Below are 17,688 nucleotides of genomic sequence, written 5' to 3' on the forward strand. Positions count from 1 at the left end.
TTGGTTAAATATTCAATATTGAAAGACATCATTTATAAATGATTGAATATTGAAAGACATTCATAAATATAACTGTCTCTTAATGTCCAACTTATTCATGTTTTCATCACGCTCTATAAAAAAAGTGATGTCCTTGAATGATTGGACTTATTCATGTTTTCATCACGCACAGTAAAAAACAGTGATGTCCTTGAATGATTGGTTATAACTTATAAATGTGTTGGTTAAATATTGAAATAATCATTTATGAGAGATGTCACTATAAAAAAAACTTTATTAATATTTGCAAGTTGAAGACAGCTTTCTCCTTTTTCTTGATTTGTAGGCAGTAGACTATAACCTTTTAAGGCATCTATACTAATCTAAAGTGACAGTTTGTTGAAAAGACCTATTTGCCCTTTTTGGCGGGAAAATGCAAAGCTATTTTATTTACCTTTTTGTCATTTTGAGAAATGACAACTATTGAATAGAAAAAAGGCAACTCCTATGGAGCAATAGTGGCTTCTCAAATAATCCAACAAAATGCAAACTTAAGATTTAAGACTTATATAAATACACCATTAACTGAACAGTGAAGCTTATCTCGTGAGTAAAGAAGCTGCCGGATTTTCGGAAATTCTGCCCAGCGACGGCGACGGCAGTCTGGTGACTTTCCGGCAGCGCTCCGGCGGCAGTCCGACGATCACAGCGAAACTAACCTCCTTCGACCACGTTTTCACAATCTATCCAAATCTACACTTTTCAAGACTTGATTGTTAGTTTTAAGCTTTCAAAGTAAGAAAATAAAGAGAAAGGGGAAGAGGAAGAAGAAATGGAGGAAACCCTACCTCTCTCGGTCGACGGCGGTGAGACCGCCATGTATACAGCGGCGACGGCGGAGGTGGTCGTCCCCGGCGGTAGAGAGACCGAGAGAGAAAGAGAGAGAGTGAGGGAGAAAGAGAGAGACCAAGGGAGAGAGAGAGAGTAGGGAGGAAGACGCGCCGGCGGCCGGCGTCCTCACCGGCGCCACAGTGGAGAGAGAGAGAGGTTGAGGGGGGAAGTAGCCGCCCCCTTCCTTTCTGTTTCTTTTTGAATTTAGAGTAGTGGGTAGGGTTTACTAATTAATTAGGTATTAGGCCTCCCCTTTGGGCCAAATAATTTAGTATAGTATGGTCTTTTAGTTTTTCTAATTGAGTTGATTTTATTTTATATATTATAAATAATTACTATGTATTTAGTCTTTGGCCATACATTATAAGTTATGCTAAGTCATTAAAACATATAGTGTTAACGATCCTTTTGGTACTTACTATTATAATATTTGTTGCAATTTAAATATTTTTTTATTGAGACATTTAGTTTTTTTATAAGTTATTATTAAGATAGTATAACTATATAATATTTTATTATAATTTTATTTTGGATGAAAGAAAAATAAATTCTCTAAACTTGCATTGTACATATATTCAAGAAATGTTAAAATTTTAATTAAGTAAAATGATAGTGTTTGGGTGATGATATTCATAGGATGAGATTGTGACAAAATAATTTGCATCATGAGATAAGATTGTGGACACTAAAGGTAGTATGAAAAGCTACAATTTATTTAATTTTGATTTCTTCTATGAGATAAGATTTTGTTCTTTATAACTTTGATTCCTATTTCTCTTTTATGCTTCTTAAAATATTATATTTATGTACATTACTCTCTTCGTTCAATAAAAATATAGGCATATAATATGCTATGGAAATTAAGATAAAATTTGTAAAGTATGAGAGGAGGGGAAGAGTAGTTGAAGTAATGTTTTAATAGTGGTATAAGATATAAATAACTTGGTATATATGGATAATTTTATTATAATTTTATTTTGGATGAAAGAAAAACAAATTCTCTATACTTGCATTGTACATATATTCAAGAAATGTTAAAATTTTAATTAAGTAAAATGATAGTGTTTGGGTAATGATATTCATAGGATGAGATTGTGACAAAATAATTTGCATCATGAGATAAGATTGTGGACACTAAAAGTAGTATGGAAAGCTACAATTTATTTGATTTTGATTTCTTTTATGAGATAAGATTTTGTTCTTTATAACTTTGATTCCTATTTCTCTTTTATGCTTCTTAAAATATTATATTTATGTACATTACTCTCTTCGTTCAATAAAAATATAGGCATATAATATGCTATGGAAATTAAGATAAAATTTGTAAAGTATGAGAGGAGGGGAAGAGTAGTTGAAGTAACGTTTTAATAGTGGTATAAGTTATAAATAACTTGGTGTATATGGGTAATAAATTGGGATAAGTTTCTATAAATGAGATTGTGACCATATTTTTATGCGACGAACGAAATGGAAGGTAAATATATTTTTATGGGACGGATGGAGTATTATGTTTGATAAAAAAAAATCTTAAACTTATCAATGTTGCTCACGATTCTCATCGTTGCAATATTGGAAACTTTTTTCAAAAAGTTTGAAAAAAACTACTACTATCTCATACTATCAACCAAGCCATTCAATATTTTCAGTTTAAATAAAAAAAACTATTACTATGTGCATTTGGTCAATTTAGATACTTTATACTATGATTCTAAATTCTTTTAAAGATCAAACTCTACAACCATTCAATAAGAAGCAATACCTTCTCCAATTTGTTTTCATTTTTTTATTCCTAATTAGCTCTACAAGTTTATTGGTAGTAAGGCTATTCCATTTAAAAAAGTTGCATTGGCCCACCGGATATTTAATTAAAGAAAGAAATAGGGAAAAAACAATGAGAGAAATAGAATTAGAGTACTACGTGTTTAAAATTTTACCATCTTACTGCTTTTCATATGATAGTGGTTACGTTTAACCATAGCAACCCTCGCTATGTTATAGTATAACACAACAGAGGATCCTCTCCATCTTACACATGTGTTTTTATTGAATGTGTCTTTGTTATCTATCTCTCATAAAACGTCTATTAAATTTAGATGTTTGTGTAGTGTTTTTTGTCATTTGTCACTTTGTGTGTATTTGTGCATTTTGTATATCCACTTTATTTTCGTGCGTACTAATGTAAGAGTTGGGTGTAAGATATAGACAAACATGGTTTATGGTTTTTGATATTCATTTATTTTGTATTTATAATTTGAAACTTTTATGTTCCGTGCATAGCACGGGTGTTAATACTAGTTGACAATAAAGCACAAGAAAAATGATTCTTGATAAAATGAATTTCGAGAATATTATTCCTAATAACTTTACTTTCCTGTGTTTATAAAATATCATGTTTTTAAATTGAAATAATCAGTTATATTTATAAATGTGTTGGTTAAATATTGAAATAATCATTTATGAGAGATGTCACTATAAAAAAAACTTTATTAATATTTGCAAGTTGAAGACAGCTTTCTCCTTTTTCTTGATTTGTAGGCAGTAGACTATAACCTTTTAAGGCATTGACAATAAAGCACAAGAAAAATGATTCTTGATAAAATGAATTTCGAGAATATTATTCCTAATAACTTTACTTTCCTGTGTTTATAAAATATCATGTTTTTAAATTCATATTCAATTTAAACACCAAACTAAAAATATACTTATTATTTTTTAATTTATAAAAAAGAATAATAATATAAATTTTTAATAAATTATTTATTACAAAGTAATAATAATTATATTATTATATTTATTATTACGATAGATAGTTTAAATATGAATTATCCACCATAATATATAATAATATAATGGCAAATTATAATTACGTATTATACTCATTTATAATAATAATAATAATAAATATAATAACAATAATAATAATAATTATTATTATTATATTTACATTTATTTTAATTGAATAAATTTTATAATTTAAAATTTCACTATGACTTTATTGATTAATTGTTAATTTATAAAATATAATAATAATTATTTATTATACGATATATATTATATATTTCAATTATTTAATAAATTATTAATTATCACTATTATGAAATATTATAAAATATAGTTATAATTATGATAATTTTAATTGTAGTTATTTATTATACTGAAATTAAGTATAATTTATAATTTTAAATTATTATTAAACATTGTAATTAATAATAATAATAATAATAATAATAATAATAATAATAATAATAATAATAATAATAATAATAATAATAATAATAAAACTATACTATATTGCATTAAATATGTAAGAATCCTAAAATTGGAAAAAAGAATATCTAAGAAAAGGTAGGATTTAGAATCCTGAAAAGTTGTACTAACTTTCCTTGTTCTCAGGATTCTGATTATTTTCCCAGTTTGATTAAAAATCAAAACAAACACAGGAATTTAAAATTTAAGGAATCAGATTACTTTCCCAAACAGAATCCTAGCGTACCAAACATGACCTTAATCTCTTGATTTCTTCATTTAGTACTTTTTGAGTCTCGCAAACAATTCTACCTATGATCTATTTGATCAAACTATAAAATATTAGAGAGGTTGTTCATAAATAAGAGGGTCTATAACTAATTTGGTTTGAAGATATGCATTTTAATCTTATTTAATTCGCTCTGCCAACTACGCTAAAAGTTTACATATATTTTGTTAATTTTATTTTTACATAAAATATGATCAGATGGTCTAAATTATAAAAATTGTACTATTATGGGTAGGGGCCATGCTATGTTAGCACAACATTTTGATTTTGATGGTCCGGACTTTAAATTGAAAAATCCCAAAATAAACAATTTGAAACCCCAAACACGGCCTTGACACCTTACTATAAACATACCTTGAAATCCAGCTGCTCCCTTCCATCATCTCTTTCACTCTCCTTCTTTAGGGTTTTTGCTTCCGAGCTAGGGTTTTGGTCGGCGGCAATGGGCAGCAACAACAAGGACAGCTTTAACGTCGCCGATCTCGGCTCCGGTGAGTCCAAGCCCTACCTCCGATTTGAATTTAATTGATTTATAATTTGATTTTAATTCAATGTTTATTTTATGATTTTGCGTTGTAGCATTGAGCGCGGAGGATAGAGCTGGCCTTGTTAATGCCTTAAAGGTTGGTTCCTTTATCTATTGTTAATTGTGTTAATAGTGTGTATGCTTGTTTTTTATTTGTTGATTTTGTTGCTGTTTTGTGTCTTAAGGATAAGCTTCAGGATCTCGCTGGCAAGCACTCCGATGTGCTCGAGAATCTTTCACCGGATGTGAGGAAACGCGTCGACACACTTAGGGATCTTCAGGTATGTTTCTGAATTTAATGCTGATTTTAATGATGTGATTGGTTTGGTAGTTTCTATTTTGCTATCTCTTTGGTAGTCTGGTTAAATGATAGCTGAAAACTGAAAAGATTGTATATCTATCTCCTATGTATGTTGTTTTTTGTATATGCAACTTTGATCATTATTTTCTAGCTTTGAAATTGTTGAATGAGTTTTCTCATAAGCTGTGTTGAAGGACTTTTTTGCTAAAGTTGAATGTAAAGACACAACATGATGGATTGGAGTCAATTTTTTGATGACTTTTATGATAAAGTTGAATGTCTGATTATGTTTACAGGCACAACATGATGAATTGGAGTCAAAATTTTTCGAGGAGAGAGCAGTACTTGAAGCAAAATACCAGAAGCTGTATCAGCCTCTTTATACAAAGGTGTGAATCGTAACATAATTGTTTGGACAATAATTTTTCTTTCTTGTTTTGTCAATTGACACTTAGTGTTAACTACATGTAGAGATTTGAAATTGTGAATGGTGACGTAGAAGTTGAAGGGGGTGCAACTGAGAAGACAGACGAAGAGGGTGAGAATATATTAATATTTCAATAGTCTAACAAATAGAAATATGTGCTCAAACTTTTATCATTTGCAGAGAAGGGTGTTCCTGATTTTTGGCTTACTGCAATGAAAAATAATGAAGTTCTTGCTGAAGAGGTTTGTTAAAATTTGTGATCAAACTTTTTCCCTTATTGTTCTTTCTCAAAGCTCATGTTACTTCTCATGTTAATTTTGGCCAGATTTCTGAGCGTGATGAGGGAGCTCTTAAATTCCTCAAAGATATTAAATGGTTTAGAATAGAGAATCCGAAGGGCTTCAAGCTAGAGTTCTATTTTGACACTGCCAATCCATACTTTAAGAATGCTGTATTGACAAAAACTTACCATATGATTGACGAAGATGAACCTATCTTGGAGAAAGCAATTGGGTAAACCTTTATTCATATTTTAAATATAGTTATGTGTTAAAAATGTTCCAAACTCTGATCTGATATTACATGTTTTAGGACGGAGATTGAGTGGCTTCCAGGAAAATGTCTGACCCAAAAGATTCTTAAGAAGAAACCAAAGAAAGGATCCAAAAATACCAAACCGATCACAAAAACTGAACAGTGTGAAAGTTTTTTTAACTTCTTCAGTCCTCCACAGGTTCCCGATGACGATGATGATATTGATGAAGAAGCTGTAAGAATGCACTTTCCTGTTACGGAATCACTATCTGCGCTGTTTTATTCTTCTAATCATGACAACTTTTTTTTTTGTCAGGCTGAAGAGCTCCAAAATCTGATGGAACATGATTATGACATTGGGTGAGTTAAATGAATTTCTTAGTTAGGATAATTGATTAAACTTTTTTGCCCAACTACCTATGGTGACTTTGTCTAGAAAGTCGTGAAGATTATGTTTCTAGAGCCTAATTTGTGAATTGGTTCTTTTGTAATCCTGGAATTCTTGTATTGTAGGTCTACTATCCGTGATAAAATTATTCCTCATGCGGTATCATGGTTCACGGGAGAGGCTGCACAGGATGAGTATGGAGATATTGATGACGATGAAGATGATATTGATGACGATGAAGATGAAGATGAGGACGAGGATGATGAAGAAGACGAGGACGATGATGATGAGGACGATGAAGAAGAAACCAAGACCAGGAAAAAGGTCAGATAATTCACACATTCTTACAGATTATTGTTTCACATTTTTTAGGTGAAGCATAACTTTTGAGTGGATTACAATCTGCTTGGTTATATCTCTTCTGCTTGCAAGCTGATTATTTTACTGATCTGATGTGTTTAGAAAACTGGAAGGGCACCGGCTGGTGAGGGTCCGCAAGGTGAGAGGCCTCCGGAGTGCAAGCAACAGTAGTTTTTCATCATCTCAGCTGCTTGATTTACTCTCGAGCTACATTTTGTGTGGGAATTTTTCATGTGTGTTCTGCGTCAACCATATGCTCGTGTATTTACAAACATCTTTCCATTTCCCCTCCAATTTTCTCTTCTTTTAGGTGAAAAGTTTATTTATTAGTTTTCCTTGGAGAGTGATTAAAGTTAGAATGTCTTTTAACTTGTCCACTGCTTGATCTGGTCTCTTTATTGAATTGTTTTGGTCTTCCTATTGAATCTTGAAATATATTTATTTATAATTTTAGTCGTTGTATTGGGGTTCTTTTTTTTTTTTGGATTCACATTCAAAATTTATTTGAAAATCTCTACTGAAATGTGTTAATGTAAGCTTCAAAGACATTTTTGAACATTTTTTTTCATATTGTTTATACTTTTTTTTGGGGCATGTGGAATCTTTTATTTATTGATGTCTGTATTTGTATTTGTCCGTAGGCAATTGTATGTATATGCTTATATTTATTCAAGTTTTTGAGTATGGGGTACTATATTTTTTTGGACCCTTTGGAATAATCCATTAAAAAACCCATCTTTTTAACCATAATGTTCTAAAATTATGGTGTATGATTTTTCAAAATTTCCGTTTTTTGACATGGTATTATTTATGATAATAATAAAATCTTGATTTGGAACAAATCTAACGCAATAAATAGGGGTAACAAGAAACGGAATTTCAATTATGGAGCATGGTAAAAATATCTAAATAAAACCAAAATTAAGTTAAATATAGTCATACTATAATACAACCAACTATTTATGGAACTAATTTCTATGATAAATTTGGAATATAACTAAAATACCAATTTAAGTCCCGGTTATTTATTTATTACTAATTAACTGGACTCTAGTTGTGGAAGGTACATATATTATTGATTATTTTCTTGTTTTTTCACCTAATCTCCTTTGGATTCTTAATTCTTGTCTTTATTCCAACGTCCGGTCTACAAATCTAAAAGCTACTAATGTTTTCGAGATTGATGTTTCTGATTATTAAGTGTGTGCATAATCTTATTCCAATAATTAGATGTTATTGAATACTACCATGGATACATAAATGTGAATGTGATAACTTATAAAGCTATACCAAACCCAAACTCTTGATTTATATACAAAAGTTCATTGAATAATACATTTCTTATTGAATGTTGAAGTTAATTGACCATAAGCTTATTTAACCTTAAGGACTGGAATATTAGTCATTGACTCCATGTCCAAATCACATGCTTATGTGTACATAAAATTAAATTTAAATAATCACACACACACACACATACACACACTATTATATCATTGTTGCATTTGCTTGAATTTTTTATATGACTAATGAGTTCACAATCTCAAGGGATGTTTTATTTTATACCAGCACACACATGATTAGGTTGCCCAACTTATTACAAAGCATCCAGCTAGCAACTTTTCTTTTTTTGAAAATGTTGAATTTTAGGAGATTTATGAAGAAAGATCAAAGAAAAATCCTGGAAATATTGAGGGCCATAATTTTCAATTAATGTGATCCCACAAACCACTTTTCTTCACAAGAATTTTATCCATGTGACTATTAATTGATAGATACATCTACCAAATAGTGAGAATTCGATATATAGGATGTTTTCTTGATACTTCATGATCAAAATTGTGACACTCATGAAAGCAACATAGTGAGCTACTAAATCTAACGCCTAATTTATGTAAGTTGCCTCGAGTATTTATTTTGTCACCCTTTACTTTTGACAACCAACTTTACGAGTATTCTTTGATAAATAAATAATCTCCTCCAAAAAAAAATGTTCAATTTGACTTGCACAATATTTTATTGGCTTCATGAGTTTTTCCACCAAAATTATTTAGAGGCGAAAACCTAACTTATTCCCTTTCGTCCCGTAATTGGAGCCCCATTTAACTCAGCTATATGTTTTAAGAAATGTAAATAAAAGTTTATGAAAAAAGTTAGTGGAATATGTATCCCACTTTTTATAGTATTTCTATAGTAAAAGATGAGTACAATGAGTTAGTGGAATGTTGACCTACTTATCATGTACTACTATAGTATATTAAAAGTGAAATGAACTTTTAATGAGGTAAACCAAAATAACAAAAAAAAACTCTTATTGTGAGACGAATGAACACGATTTTATTGTTTTATTTTAATATTTTATCAATATTATAATACCTAAATTTTTTACAAAATTGAATTCTAAAAATTTAATTATTTTCACATCTTCATTTATAATCAAATCGGAAAATTTTGGACTCATAAGTAAAAAAAAACATAAAATAGCATGAACACTATTCATAAGAGAATGAAAAATAAAAATAAAAAACCTCCATTGACATAGTCATCTTCCTCACACTTGCTCTTTCATTTTATTTTATTTCCTTGATACATTATTTAATAGAAATAGTTAGGAAGGATCCAAACACTCTCTCACAGTGGGAGGTGGGAACATCCACCAAATATGACAAATAGTATGTGTATGTGTAATTTTTCACTATAATGTGAAACAACCTAATTTGGGATTGTCTTTTTCCAACTTAAAAAAGGTATATTTAAATTACTTTCCCACAGTGGAGACTAATTAAAAAGGTCTCAACACTTTCTATTGTGGGAAACATAAGATGTTAGTGTTTATTAACCAAAATTGAATCAACATGGGAAGTGCCATTTCATTTTATGCATACTTCACTTGTACACACTAGCAATTCTAGTACTACTTTTATTTAATGCATTCACAATATGTGATAGTATTATTGTTTTTTTTTGTTATTGTCAATATTTGATTCTATCCACATTATTTTAGTATTTAATACAAAAATATCTCGACATTATAGAAAGGTACAGAACGTTCAATTTTAACTTAAAATGTCATGTCGAAATTTTTTGCATAATTTTACAGTAAAAATGAAACGTTGACTAATATTTTTACAATCACATGTTCTATTCACCCTAACATCATTTCCTTAGCTTGAGAAAATAATTCTTTTTAACGAGGGCATGGTTTGAAAACTGTAATAATAATCTAGCTATGTTCATATATAGGCGTTTAATTTCATATATATTGAAACACTAAAATATTAATAGTATATTGAAATATTAAAATTCAATGCTTTGTTCTTCTCATATGGAAATTTGACGGCCACCTGAGACTTTTCAAATAGTATAAAAATGTCATTGGACATAATTGTAAAACATTAGAAGACCAGGTATATATATATATATTAAACAATTAGATATAATTACAAAACTCATAAAGATTGTGACATAGACATATATATTCTCAAAATGGTGAGGCAAAGTTAGGCTTATAAATTATTGAAAAAGCTAGTCTACTAGGTATGCCCCTTCAATTCAATTCAATTAAATTCAATTTATTTAAAATACTTGTCTACATTGTTGACCACATTTAAAGCTGCTGTCTTTTCTCAATTTCAATATATATAGGTTGGGATTGGGTGGTTTTATTTTGTGTTTATTGATCAACTAGTCCTCTTTCTCAATAACTAACACTTTCACAATAATAATAATAATAATACTCCTGCATACTATAAATAAGTGGATTATATTAGTATCCAAGTTTTAAGTACTACTACTACCCAATCTCATTAATCCATTTGATTACTCTATAAATCTTATGATTCAGATTTATTTCGCACTTTTTAATTAGTTGTTGGAAGCTAATTATAGTGTAGTTAGTATATATTCTTAATTCATTTTGTTACTAATATAAGGAAAAATATATGCATGTAGCGGCGGATCCAGGTGGGGTCGGCCGACCCCACCACCGGCTCCGGCATGCCGCCGGAAAGCTACTTTCTTCGCCCCACCTCACACAGGGGAGGCAGTTGTCGAGATGGTGAGAATACAGAAGAGTTCTTCCAAATTTTCATTTTGAAGAGAGATGAATGGTTGCGCAGAGGGAGATGAGAGACAATGGAGATCGTCATTATTATTTCTTCCCCCTATATTTACCTCGTGAACTACAATTAAATTGTTATCGAAATAAATAAATTTAAAAGATTAAATATCTTGAATTATGTGGAGTATTTAATTTTAGAATATGCTTTGATTTTTTATTTATTTGTATTAATTCTCAAAAGTCCATTAAAAATATATTCCCATCTAATAATTTCAATTAATGTTGAATGCGGGTATATTTTTTTATATATCAAAATCAACTTATCTAAAATAAACACATAGTACTATTATATAAACTAAATATTTTTTATTTCTTCTAATTTTAATTGTATAATTTAAATTTTCAACCTTATTATTCATATTCAAATAATTTTAATATTTAAAAATTTGGGATGTTACTAAAATGCATACTCCTCCAACCCCACAATAAACAATTCATAATCATTTTTAGCACCTCCAACTAGAGTAAGTCACTTTTTGTCAAAATATAATAAAATTTATCTTGCTTTATTATCTATTTGATTCTTTCTTTAATCTTATTTCCTAGTACTTTATTATTTTCTACTTAAATATTTTTTTAAAATTTTGTGTCCAAAAGACGCAGAAGAAGTACGTTGTTTTCAGAATAGATACTCATATGAATTATTAAAATTTAAATATATGTTTATAAAAATAATTGATTTAAATAATTATTTTCAATCATTATTACTAGTATTTGATTCAATCCCACGATATTTAGTTTCTGGATCCGCCATTGTATGCATGTCAACATAAAAACAGCTTATATTACACATTAAACTACTACATATGAGTTTCAGAACTTAATAACTCAAATGAAAATAATGCAATTAGTAACAAATAAAAGCAAATAATCAACATACGAGCTTTTGGTTCGACCGGGTTCAAAATGCGAACGAGGGGAGAGATATGTGAGAATAAGAAAAAAACAAAAGAAATGTCCGACAATGAGAATATTTTTTTGTTTCAGCAGCGTATGCAAATTTTTGTTTGAAGATATATAGATTTTCTACTTGAAAATATGTAGATATTAATGTTTAAAATACACGTATTTCAGCCACTTTACTTATTTAGTTACATAATGTACAAAATTTGCTAGACTTAATTATGTACTTGCAACAAGCAAAATAAAGAGACAAAAATATAATAAAAAAAGGAAAAAAGAAGGAAAGTAAGTTTTTGCAAGAATGTCGCAAGGTTGATAACACCAATTCTTTTTCAGAGAGCGTTCTAGAAATTCAAATAATTAAATTAAACAAGGGAATTTAATTCTTATGATATTATAATATTTCCATTATGAACTGTAATTGAAAAGTTCATAATGTACTTATTATTTTTTACATTTGACCATTTCGGAATAATCAATCTCAAATTAGTCTGCATATAAGTAATAGTATCATCACACTATCAGTCAAGATCGGCAACATATATAAACATAATAAAACTTTATCTATGAGCAAATACATAGTACAAAACAAAGATTATTAATTTAAATAATATAAATAAAATACTAAACTGAACCACTAGCCGCATAAATTTGGCTGCTTTAATTTGCTTATTTGAAACCTGAATGATAGTTCTAATTTAACATAGGTACAATAGAAATACTATAAGTCAAATTTAATTATTACTTAACCCGCAATCATTTGACATTAGTTAATAAAAATCGTTATTCGTACATGTATGACGGTTTTGATCAATTATAGATATAAAATGATTTTTTCTTATATTTATTTATTAATCTACATGTCTACGCCTTTAAAAATTAAAAGTAAACAAAAAGAAATGATTTGTCACAATTCACAGGGTTCTTAGCTTGTGATTTCTAGAAGAATTGATGGGACAATGCCAGCAAGTCTAAATTGTTTTAGAGTATTTTAGTTATATTAATAGATAAAAAAATGTATTAAAAAAAAGAAATAGATTAATTTTAGCTGATGGAATAAAATATTAAAAGGGAACTATTATTGGAAACAGGAGGAGTATATAGAGTTAAAAAATATAATTAAGTGTTTTGATAAGGAAAGAAAAAGAGAAATCATATTCTAACGAGGGAACATCTTTTTGGTCCACGAATTTTGTCAAAGTATCATTTTAGGTCCGTAAACTTTGAAAATATCATTTGAAGTCTGTCAACTATGGATTAATATCAATCGAAGTACTTTTTTACTATTTCTAAGTTTTTTCGGACGAAAATACCCTCAATACCTTGAAAGGTATATATTTTTAATAAACTTATCACGTACTCATATTTTTCATAAATATCTTTACTATATATTTTTGATGAGTTTTCTAAATATAATTTGACATTCAATATTATCACTTAATTTTGTGACATGCAAGAAAAGTTCATTCTTCAACTTTTTATAGTTAAAGAATTTTAAAACATTTTTGAGGTATGAATACTCGTAAAAATTAATGTCACAGTCAATAGACGATACTTGAATATTGATAAATATCTCTACTATATATTTTTGACAATATATCAAAAAGATATCTTAATTGAGATAAATTAAAAACATATTGATGACATCTTGAATAAGTCAGATAAAATAGTAAGTGGAGTACTCCCTCGGTATCACTTTAGAAGTCCCGATCACTTTTTTGCATCCATTTTATAAAAATGATAATAAATAGTTAAAGTGGAGAAATGGTAAAGTAAGAGAGAGAATAATGTTGATAAAAATATAAAATCTCAAACTTAAAACTTCAAATTCTCAATTTCTTTATAAAAAAACTACAAAATCGTAAAATTAAAATAGGTAGATATACATGGGAGACATGGGAAAAGCAATGATTTTAATTAGATCAAAATTGGTAGGAGGAGAAAATTAAATGGTGACACAAAGTGGTCCATGAATTTTAGCAAGAAATATGAATGGTCTAAATTGTAAACTGTCAATTCGGTTGGTCATCAACGGCTCTTTTCACACCTTCTCGGAAACCAGACTCGTCAAATTCATCTCCCTGCATAAAACAATATACAGTCTACAAAATCAATCAATTTATATTAATCCATTCAACATTTCAATAATCATCAAATTCATTTAACTTATTATAATATTAGCATGTCACAAAATTAAGATTCATTTCCGGGTAACTTCGTAAAGCATATCTTATTCATGTTGCACTAATTATTACAAAATCTTAAACGAATCAAAGAAAACCTAAAACAAAGACTATATATTCTAAATTTTGAACTTAAAATTTAATGACCATTTTTTTATAGTATGTTTTTATTGTGACTACGATGGTTTTTGTAGAACGATTAACACAAAATAACAAAAAATCGATGAAGTTGTATGAATAAAAAAAAATTTGGTAAGAATTTTAAGCGTCTCCTTGCTGCCATGTGTGTACAAGTTAGTCCTACCTATTGTGGATGCTCTAAGAGCTTAAAAATCCTTACCAATTTCAACTTTTTTTTATAGAATCTTTAAATTTATTCTATTTTATGTAAATTATTGATAAAAGTCTAAAGATGATCCGAATCACTAAATGATGTAGTACTATATTCTAAAATAAAATAAAAAATTAGCCCCTACAAATATATTTTCTTCTAGTTTATGTTAACTAGTGGTTACATGCATATTTTTGAGTAATCATATCCATTTTGAATATGTTAAAAATTACTACATTTTTAGAACACTGAAAATATAAGATGAAATAATATAGTATGAGAAAGCATGCATGCAGCCATGAACAAGTGAGAAGCAGAAAATTTACCTGAATTCTGAGTGTGATGATGACAGCATGAACTGAAACAGAATCCAACAACCTCGTATTCGATTCCACCGAGGTCAAACTCACACCACTTTGCCCTCTCAAGAACTCGATCACCCTAGATACCAAATCTAGCAAGCTAGATTCTCCTCTCACTCTCACTCTCAAATCCAAGAATCTTGCTTCCGACGTCGAAGACGACCGAGAGATCTCCACACTTACCCTTTCTCCACTCCAAACCTCATCCCCTCCACTCTCTGATTTCTTCACCGAATCAATCCGCGGTTCAAGAATCCGATTGCGCTCCACCAGCTCCGCCACCCGGGATTTCAACGAGCTCATATACTCGACCGTGCTGCTCAGCACCGACGCCTTGTCCTTCTGCAACATCGTTTTGAGTATCACCAAAAGACATCATGAGTGATAATATGTGTGACATTTCTTTTGTTTATGAGATTTAAGAATATGATATTTATTGAGTTAAACAGAGTAATAGTTTTATTTTTGAAACTTAATTATAGTGGGACGAAGGGAGAGTAATAATTTATTTTTAATTTTTAAAACTCATGGGAATTAAGTGACTATTACCTTGGTTCCGGGAGGGAGGAAGGATCTGAGGATCTGGAAGCTCTCATTGAGCTTCTCGCGGCGCTTCCTCTCGGAGATCATGTGGTGCAGCTGCGTGGCGGTGGGGAGGGATTGATCATGCCGGGTTCTGTGGTTTAGGTTATTGAAGAACATCATGGCTCTTTTGAACCTGCTCGGCGCCGGCGCGGCGCTCCGCCGCCGCGCCGGCAAGTTCGGTTGGTAGGCTCTGAATGCGGTGGAGATGTTTGGCGTTCTGGGAGGGCGGTGGGAGGAGGTGGAGGTGGAAGGAGAAGAGAGAACGGCTAGAATGGCGCTGGTCATGGCGGCGTCTTCGCACTCGATTGAGGGGAAATGGGCGTGTCGGAACTGGCTGAGCATCTGTCTGGTTTGGTCGTGGGCGTCGGCGGTGGTGGTTGGTGGCTCTCTGATGAGGGTTTCCTGTGGAAGGAAAGGCAGGGGCGGGGCGGCGGTGGTGGTGGGGATGTTGAAGAGTAGAGGCGGGTACTCTGGGCTGTCGACTGAGACCGAGAGAAGAGAAGAAGACGAAGACGAAGGTGGTTGGTTTGGGAAATGTGTTTGGAGTATGTTCTTCATCGCCGCTTCTATGTCTACCTGAAAATAAATTTATTTTTGCCTAAGCAAATATATATAAATATATAGAGAACTGAACTGCATTTATCACGGATTAACTTTTATCATTTTATGAGAACAAGTTGCCAATTATAAGATGGAATTTAATAGACCCCATAATATATGTGGTCAGTAGAAAACGACTGACCAACAGTATATCTAAGCTTCAAATTTGGTTTAGTTTGAAGGAGGGCTGATCCAACCCAATTAATCTGAAGGGTTTAAGGGATGGTGTTGACGAATTTGATTACCTGATTGTGATTATCTGACATTCCGAGCTCGATTTCTCCGGTGGCGCAGCCCATGAGCACAATCGTCTATTCATCATAACATACACATGTATGTATATATGTTCAGAATGATGTCATGTAAACAATGCCACAAGTTAGAGAATCGAATGAAGAAGAAGAAGAAGAACGAACGAACCTTAATTCCTGCCTCCTGAGATCACCAATGTAAAGAAAATCATACCATAGTTAGCAAATAATCATCTCTTGAAATCATTGTCTTTAATGTTATGAAGAAATTAAGACACTAACTTGGTAAAATTGAAGCTGGAAATCACTCGAAATTAGGCTTTGAAATTCATGCAATTCCAACTTCATGAATGGATTATTGCTCGCAAAAGCAATCCCCGGTATTAGCCTGCTAAAAAAAAAACTCATGTGTCTCAGGAGTGAAAAATCTAGAAAATAGAACTCATGAGGTCGGATAATTAAATACCCGGCATCAACATAGGTGGATGCTTCTCGATATACATCGAAAAGGCGCCTGACAAAGCTTCCATGAGATGTGGTTTGCTGGTTTCTCCCTTCATGGTAGATTCCATCCAACCCTTTTAAACAACTGTTCATAAATTCATAATTACATAAAGGTTTAAAAATGCATGAGAGAGAGAGAGAGAGGAGAGAGAGAGGACTGACTTGTAAGGTGGAGAAAAATAAGCCCTAAGGCAGATGTAAACACAGCCAAGAGCTTGCATCATTTGCTCGAGGAGGGCAGCACGATCGCCCTCTTCGAGTAGAAATATGGAGTCCATCAACGACTGCTTCTGGCGGTGCCGGTGATCTTGTTCTTATACATGGAAGTCATCTAGATGCACCATGTTTATCTATATGTATATATGTATGTAGGGATGTGTATCCATCCATGGAGACACTAATGGAGGGAAGATTTGAAAAGTATGTGTGATGGATGGGGTTGGTGGTGGTGAGATGGTTTATAAATTTGAAATTTAAAATAGTGACTAATTAAGAGGGGGGGCCATTTAGTTAATTAATCAAATGAAATTCAATTCAGGTCAGGTGTGAAGAGATCTAGTGAGATAAGTTTGTGGTTATTAATTCAGCAAGTGAAAGGAAGCTGAGAATGAAAAGTATTTTAGTGGGGATTGATTTTGGAGTGAGGCAAGGAAAGGGGAAGGAAGAAAAGTATTAGTCAAAAGTTCATTTTTTTGAATTGTTTCAATGTAGGAAGCCACAATGGTCCTTATTCCTTATTTATTTTATTTATTTCTTTGAGATACTTTGCAAGTTATTGAAAATTGACTCTATTAATGAGTTACAAGTACAACTTAGTGTGTGTTTTTCTTGGTTGTGGCCATAGTTTTTCTTGGTGATATGTAGATAATTTTGAAGTATGGATGAATTAATCTAAGAATTTAAATTTA

The 17,688-nt window shown here is 30.9% G+C and overlaps 2 protein-coding genes and 1 long non-coding RNA gene across 3 annotated transcripts; 1 reads left to right on the forward strand and 2 right to left on the reverse strand.

Annotated features, from left to right (window-relative positions):
• Positions 1 to 254: 254 nt before the first annotated feature.
• On the reverse strand, positions 255 to 1,252 carry LOC121796273. The gene is made up of 2 exons (XR_006049724.1): positions 828 to 1,252; positions 255 to 732 (listed from the first exon to the last, which is right to left on the reverse strand). It is a non-coding gene; the product is annotated as an uncharacterized LOC121796273 (long non-coding RNA).
• A 3,477-nt stretch (positions 1,253 to 4,729) lies between these two features.
• On the forward strand, positions 4,730 to 7,394 carry LOC121793394 (nucleosome assembly protein 1;3-like). Its single transcript, XM_042191395.1, has 11 exons — positions 4,730 to 4,896; positions 4,985 to 5,028; positions 5,117 to 5,212; positions 5,529 to 5,621; positions 5,704 to 5,770; positions 5,840 to 5,901; positions 5,985 to 6,172; positions 6,251 to 6,428; positions 6,510 to 6,553; positions 6,707 to 6,905; positions 7,044 to 7,394. Exons 1-11 carry the CDS (start codon positions 4,848 to 4,850, stop codon positions 7,110 to 7,112), a joined length of 1,089 nt encoding a protein of 362 aa, XP_042047329.1. The 5' UTR covers positions 4,730 to 4,847; the 3' UTR covers positions 7,113 to 7,394.
• Positions 7,395 to 13,869: 6,475 nt separating this feature from the next.
• Positions 13,870 to 17,075, reverse strand: LOC121794333 (putative transcription factor bHLH041). The gene is made up of 8 exons (XM_042192452.1): positions 16,943 to 17,075; positions 16,743 to 16,865; positions 16,559 to 16,664; positions 16,446 to 16,460; positions 16,271 to 16,336; positions 15,390 to 16,001; positions 14,805 to 15,182; positions 13,870 to 14,045 (listed from the first exon to the last, which is right to left on the reverse strand). Exons 1-8 carry the CDS (start codon positions 17,056 to 17,058, stop codon positions 13,977 to 13,979), a joined length of 1,485 nt encoding a protein of 494 aa, XP_042048386.1. The 5' UTR covers positions 17,059 to 17,075; the 3' UTR covers positions 13,870 to 13,976.
• Positions 17,076 to 17,688: the final 613 nt, after the last annotated feature.

This window comes from Salvia splendens, chromosome 3 (assembly GCF_004379255.2).
Source record: "Salvia splendens isolate huo1 chromosome 3, SspV2, whole genome shotgun sequence".
Classification (NCBI taxonomy): domain Eukaryota; kingdom Viridiplantae; phylum Streptophyta; class Magnoliopsida; order Lamiales; family Lamiaceae; genus Salvia; species Salvia splendens.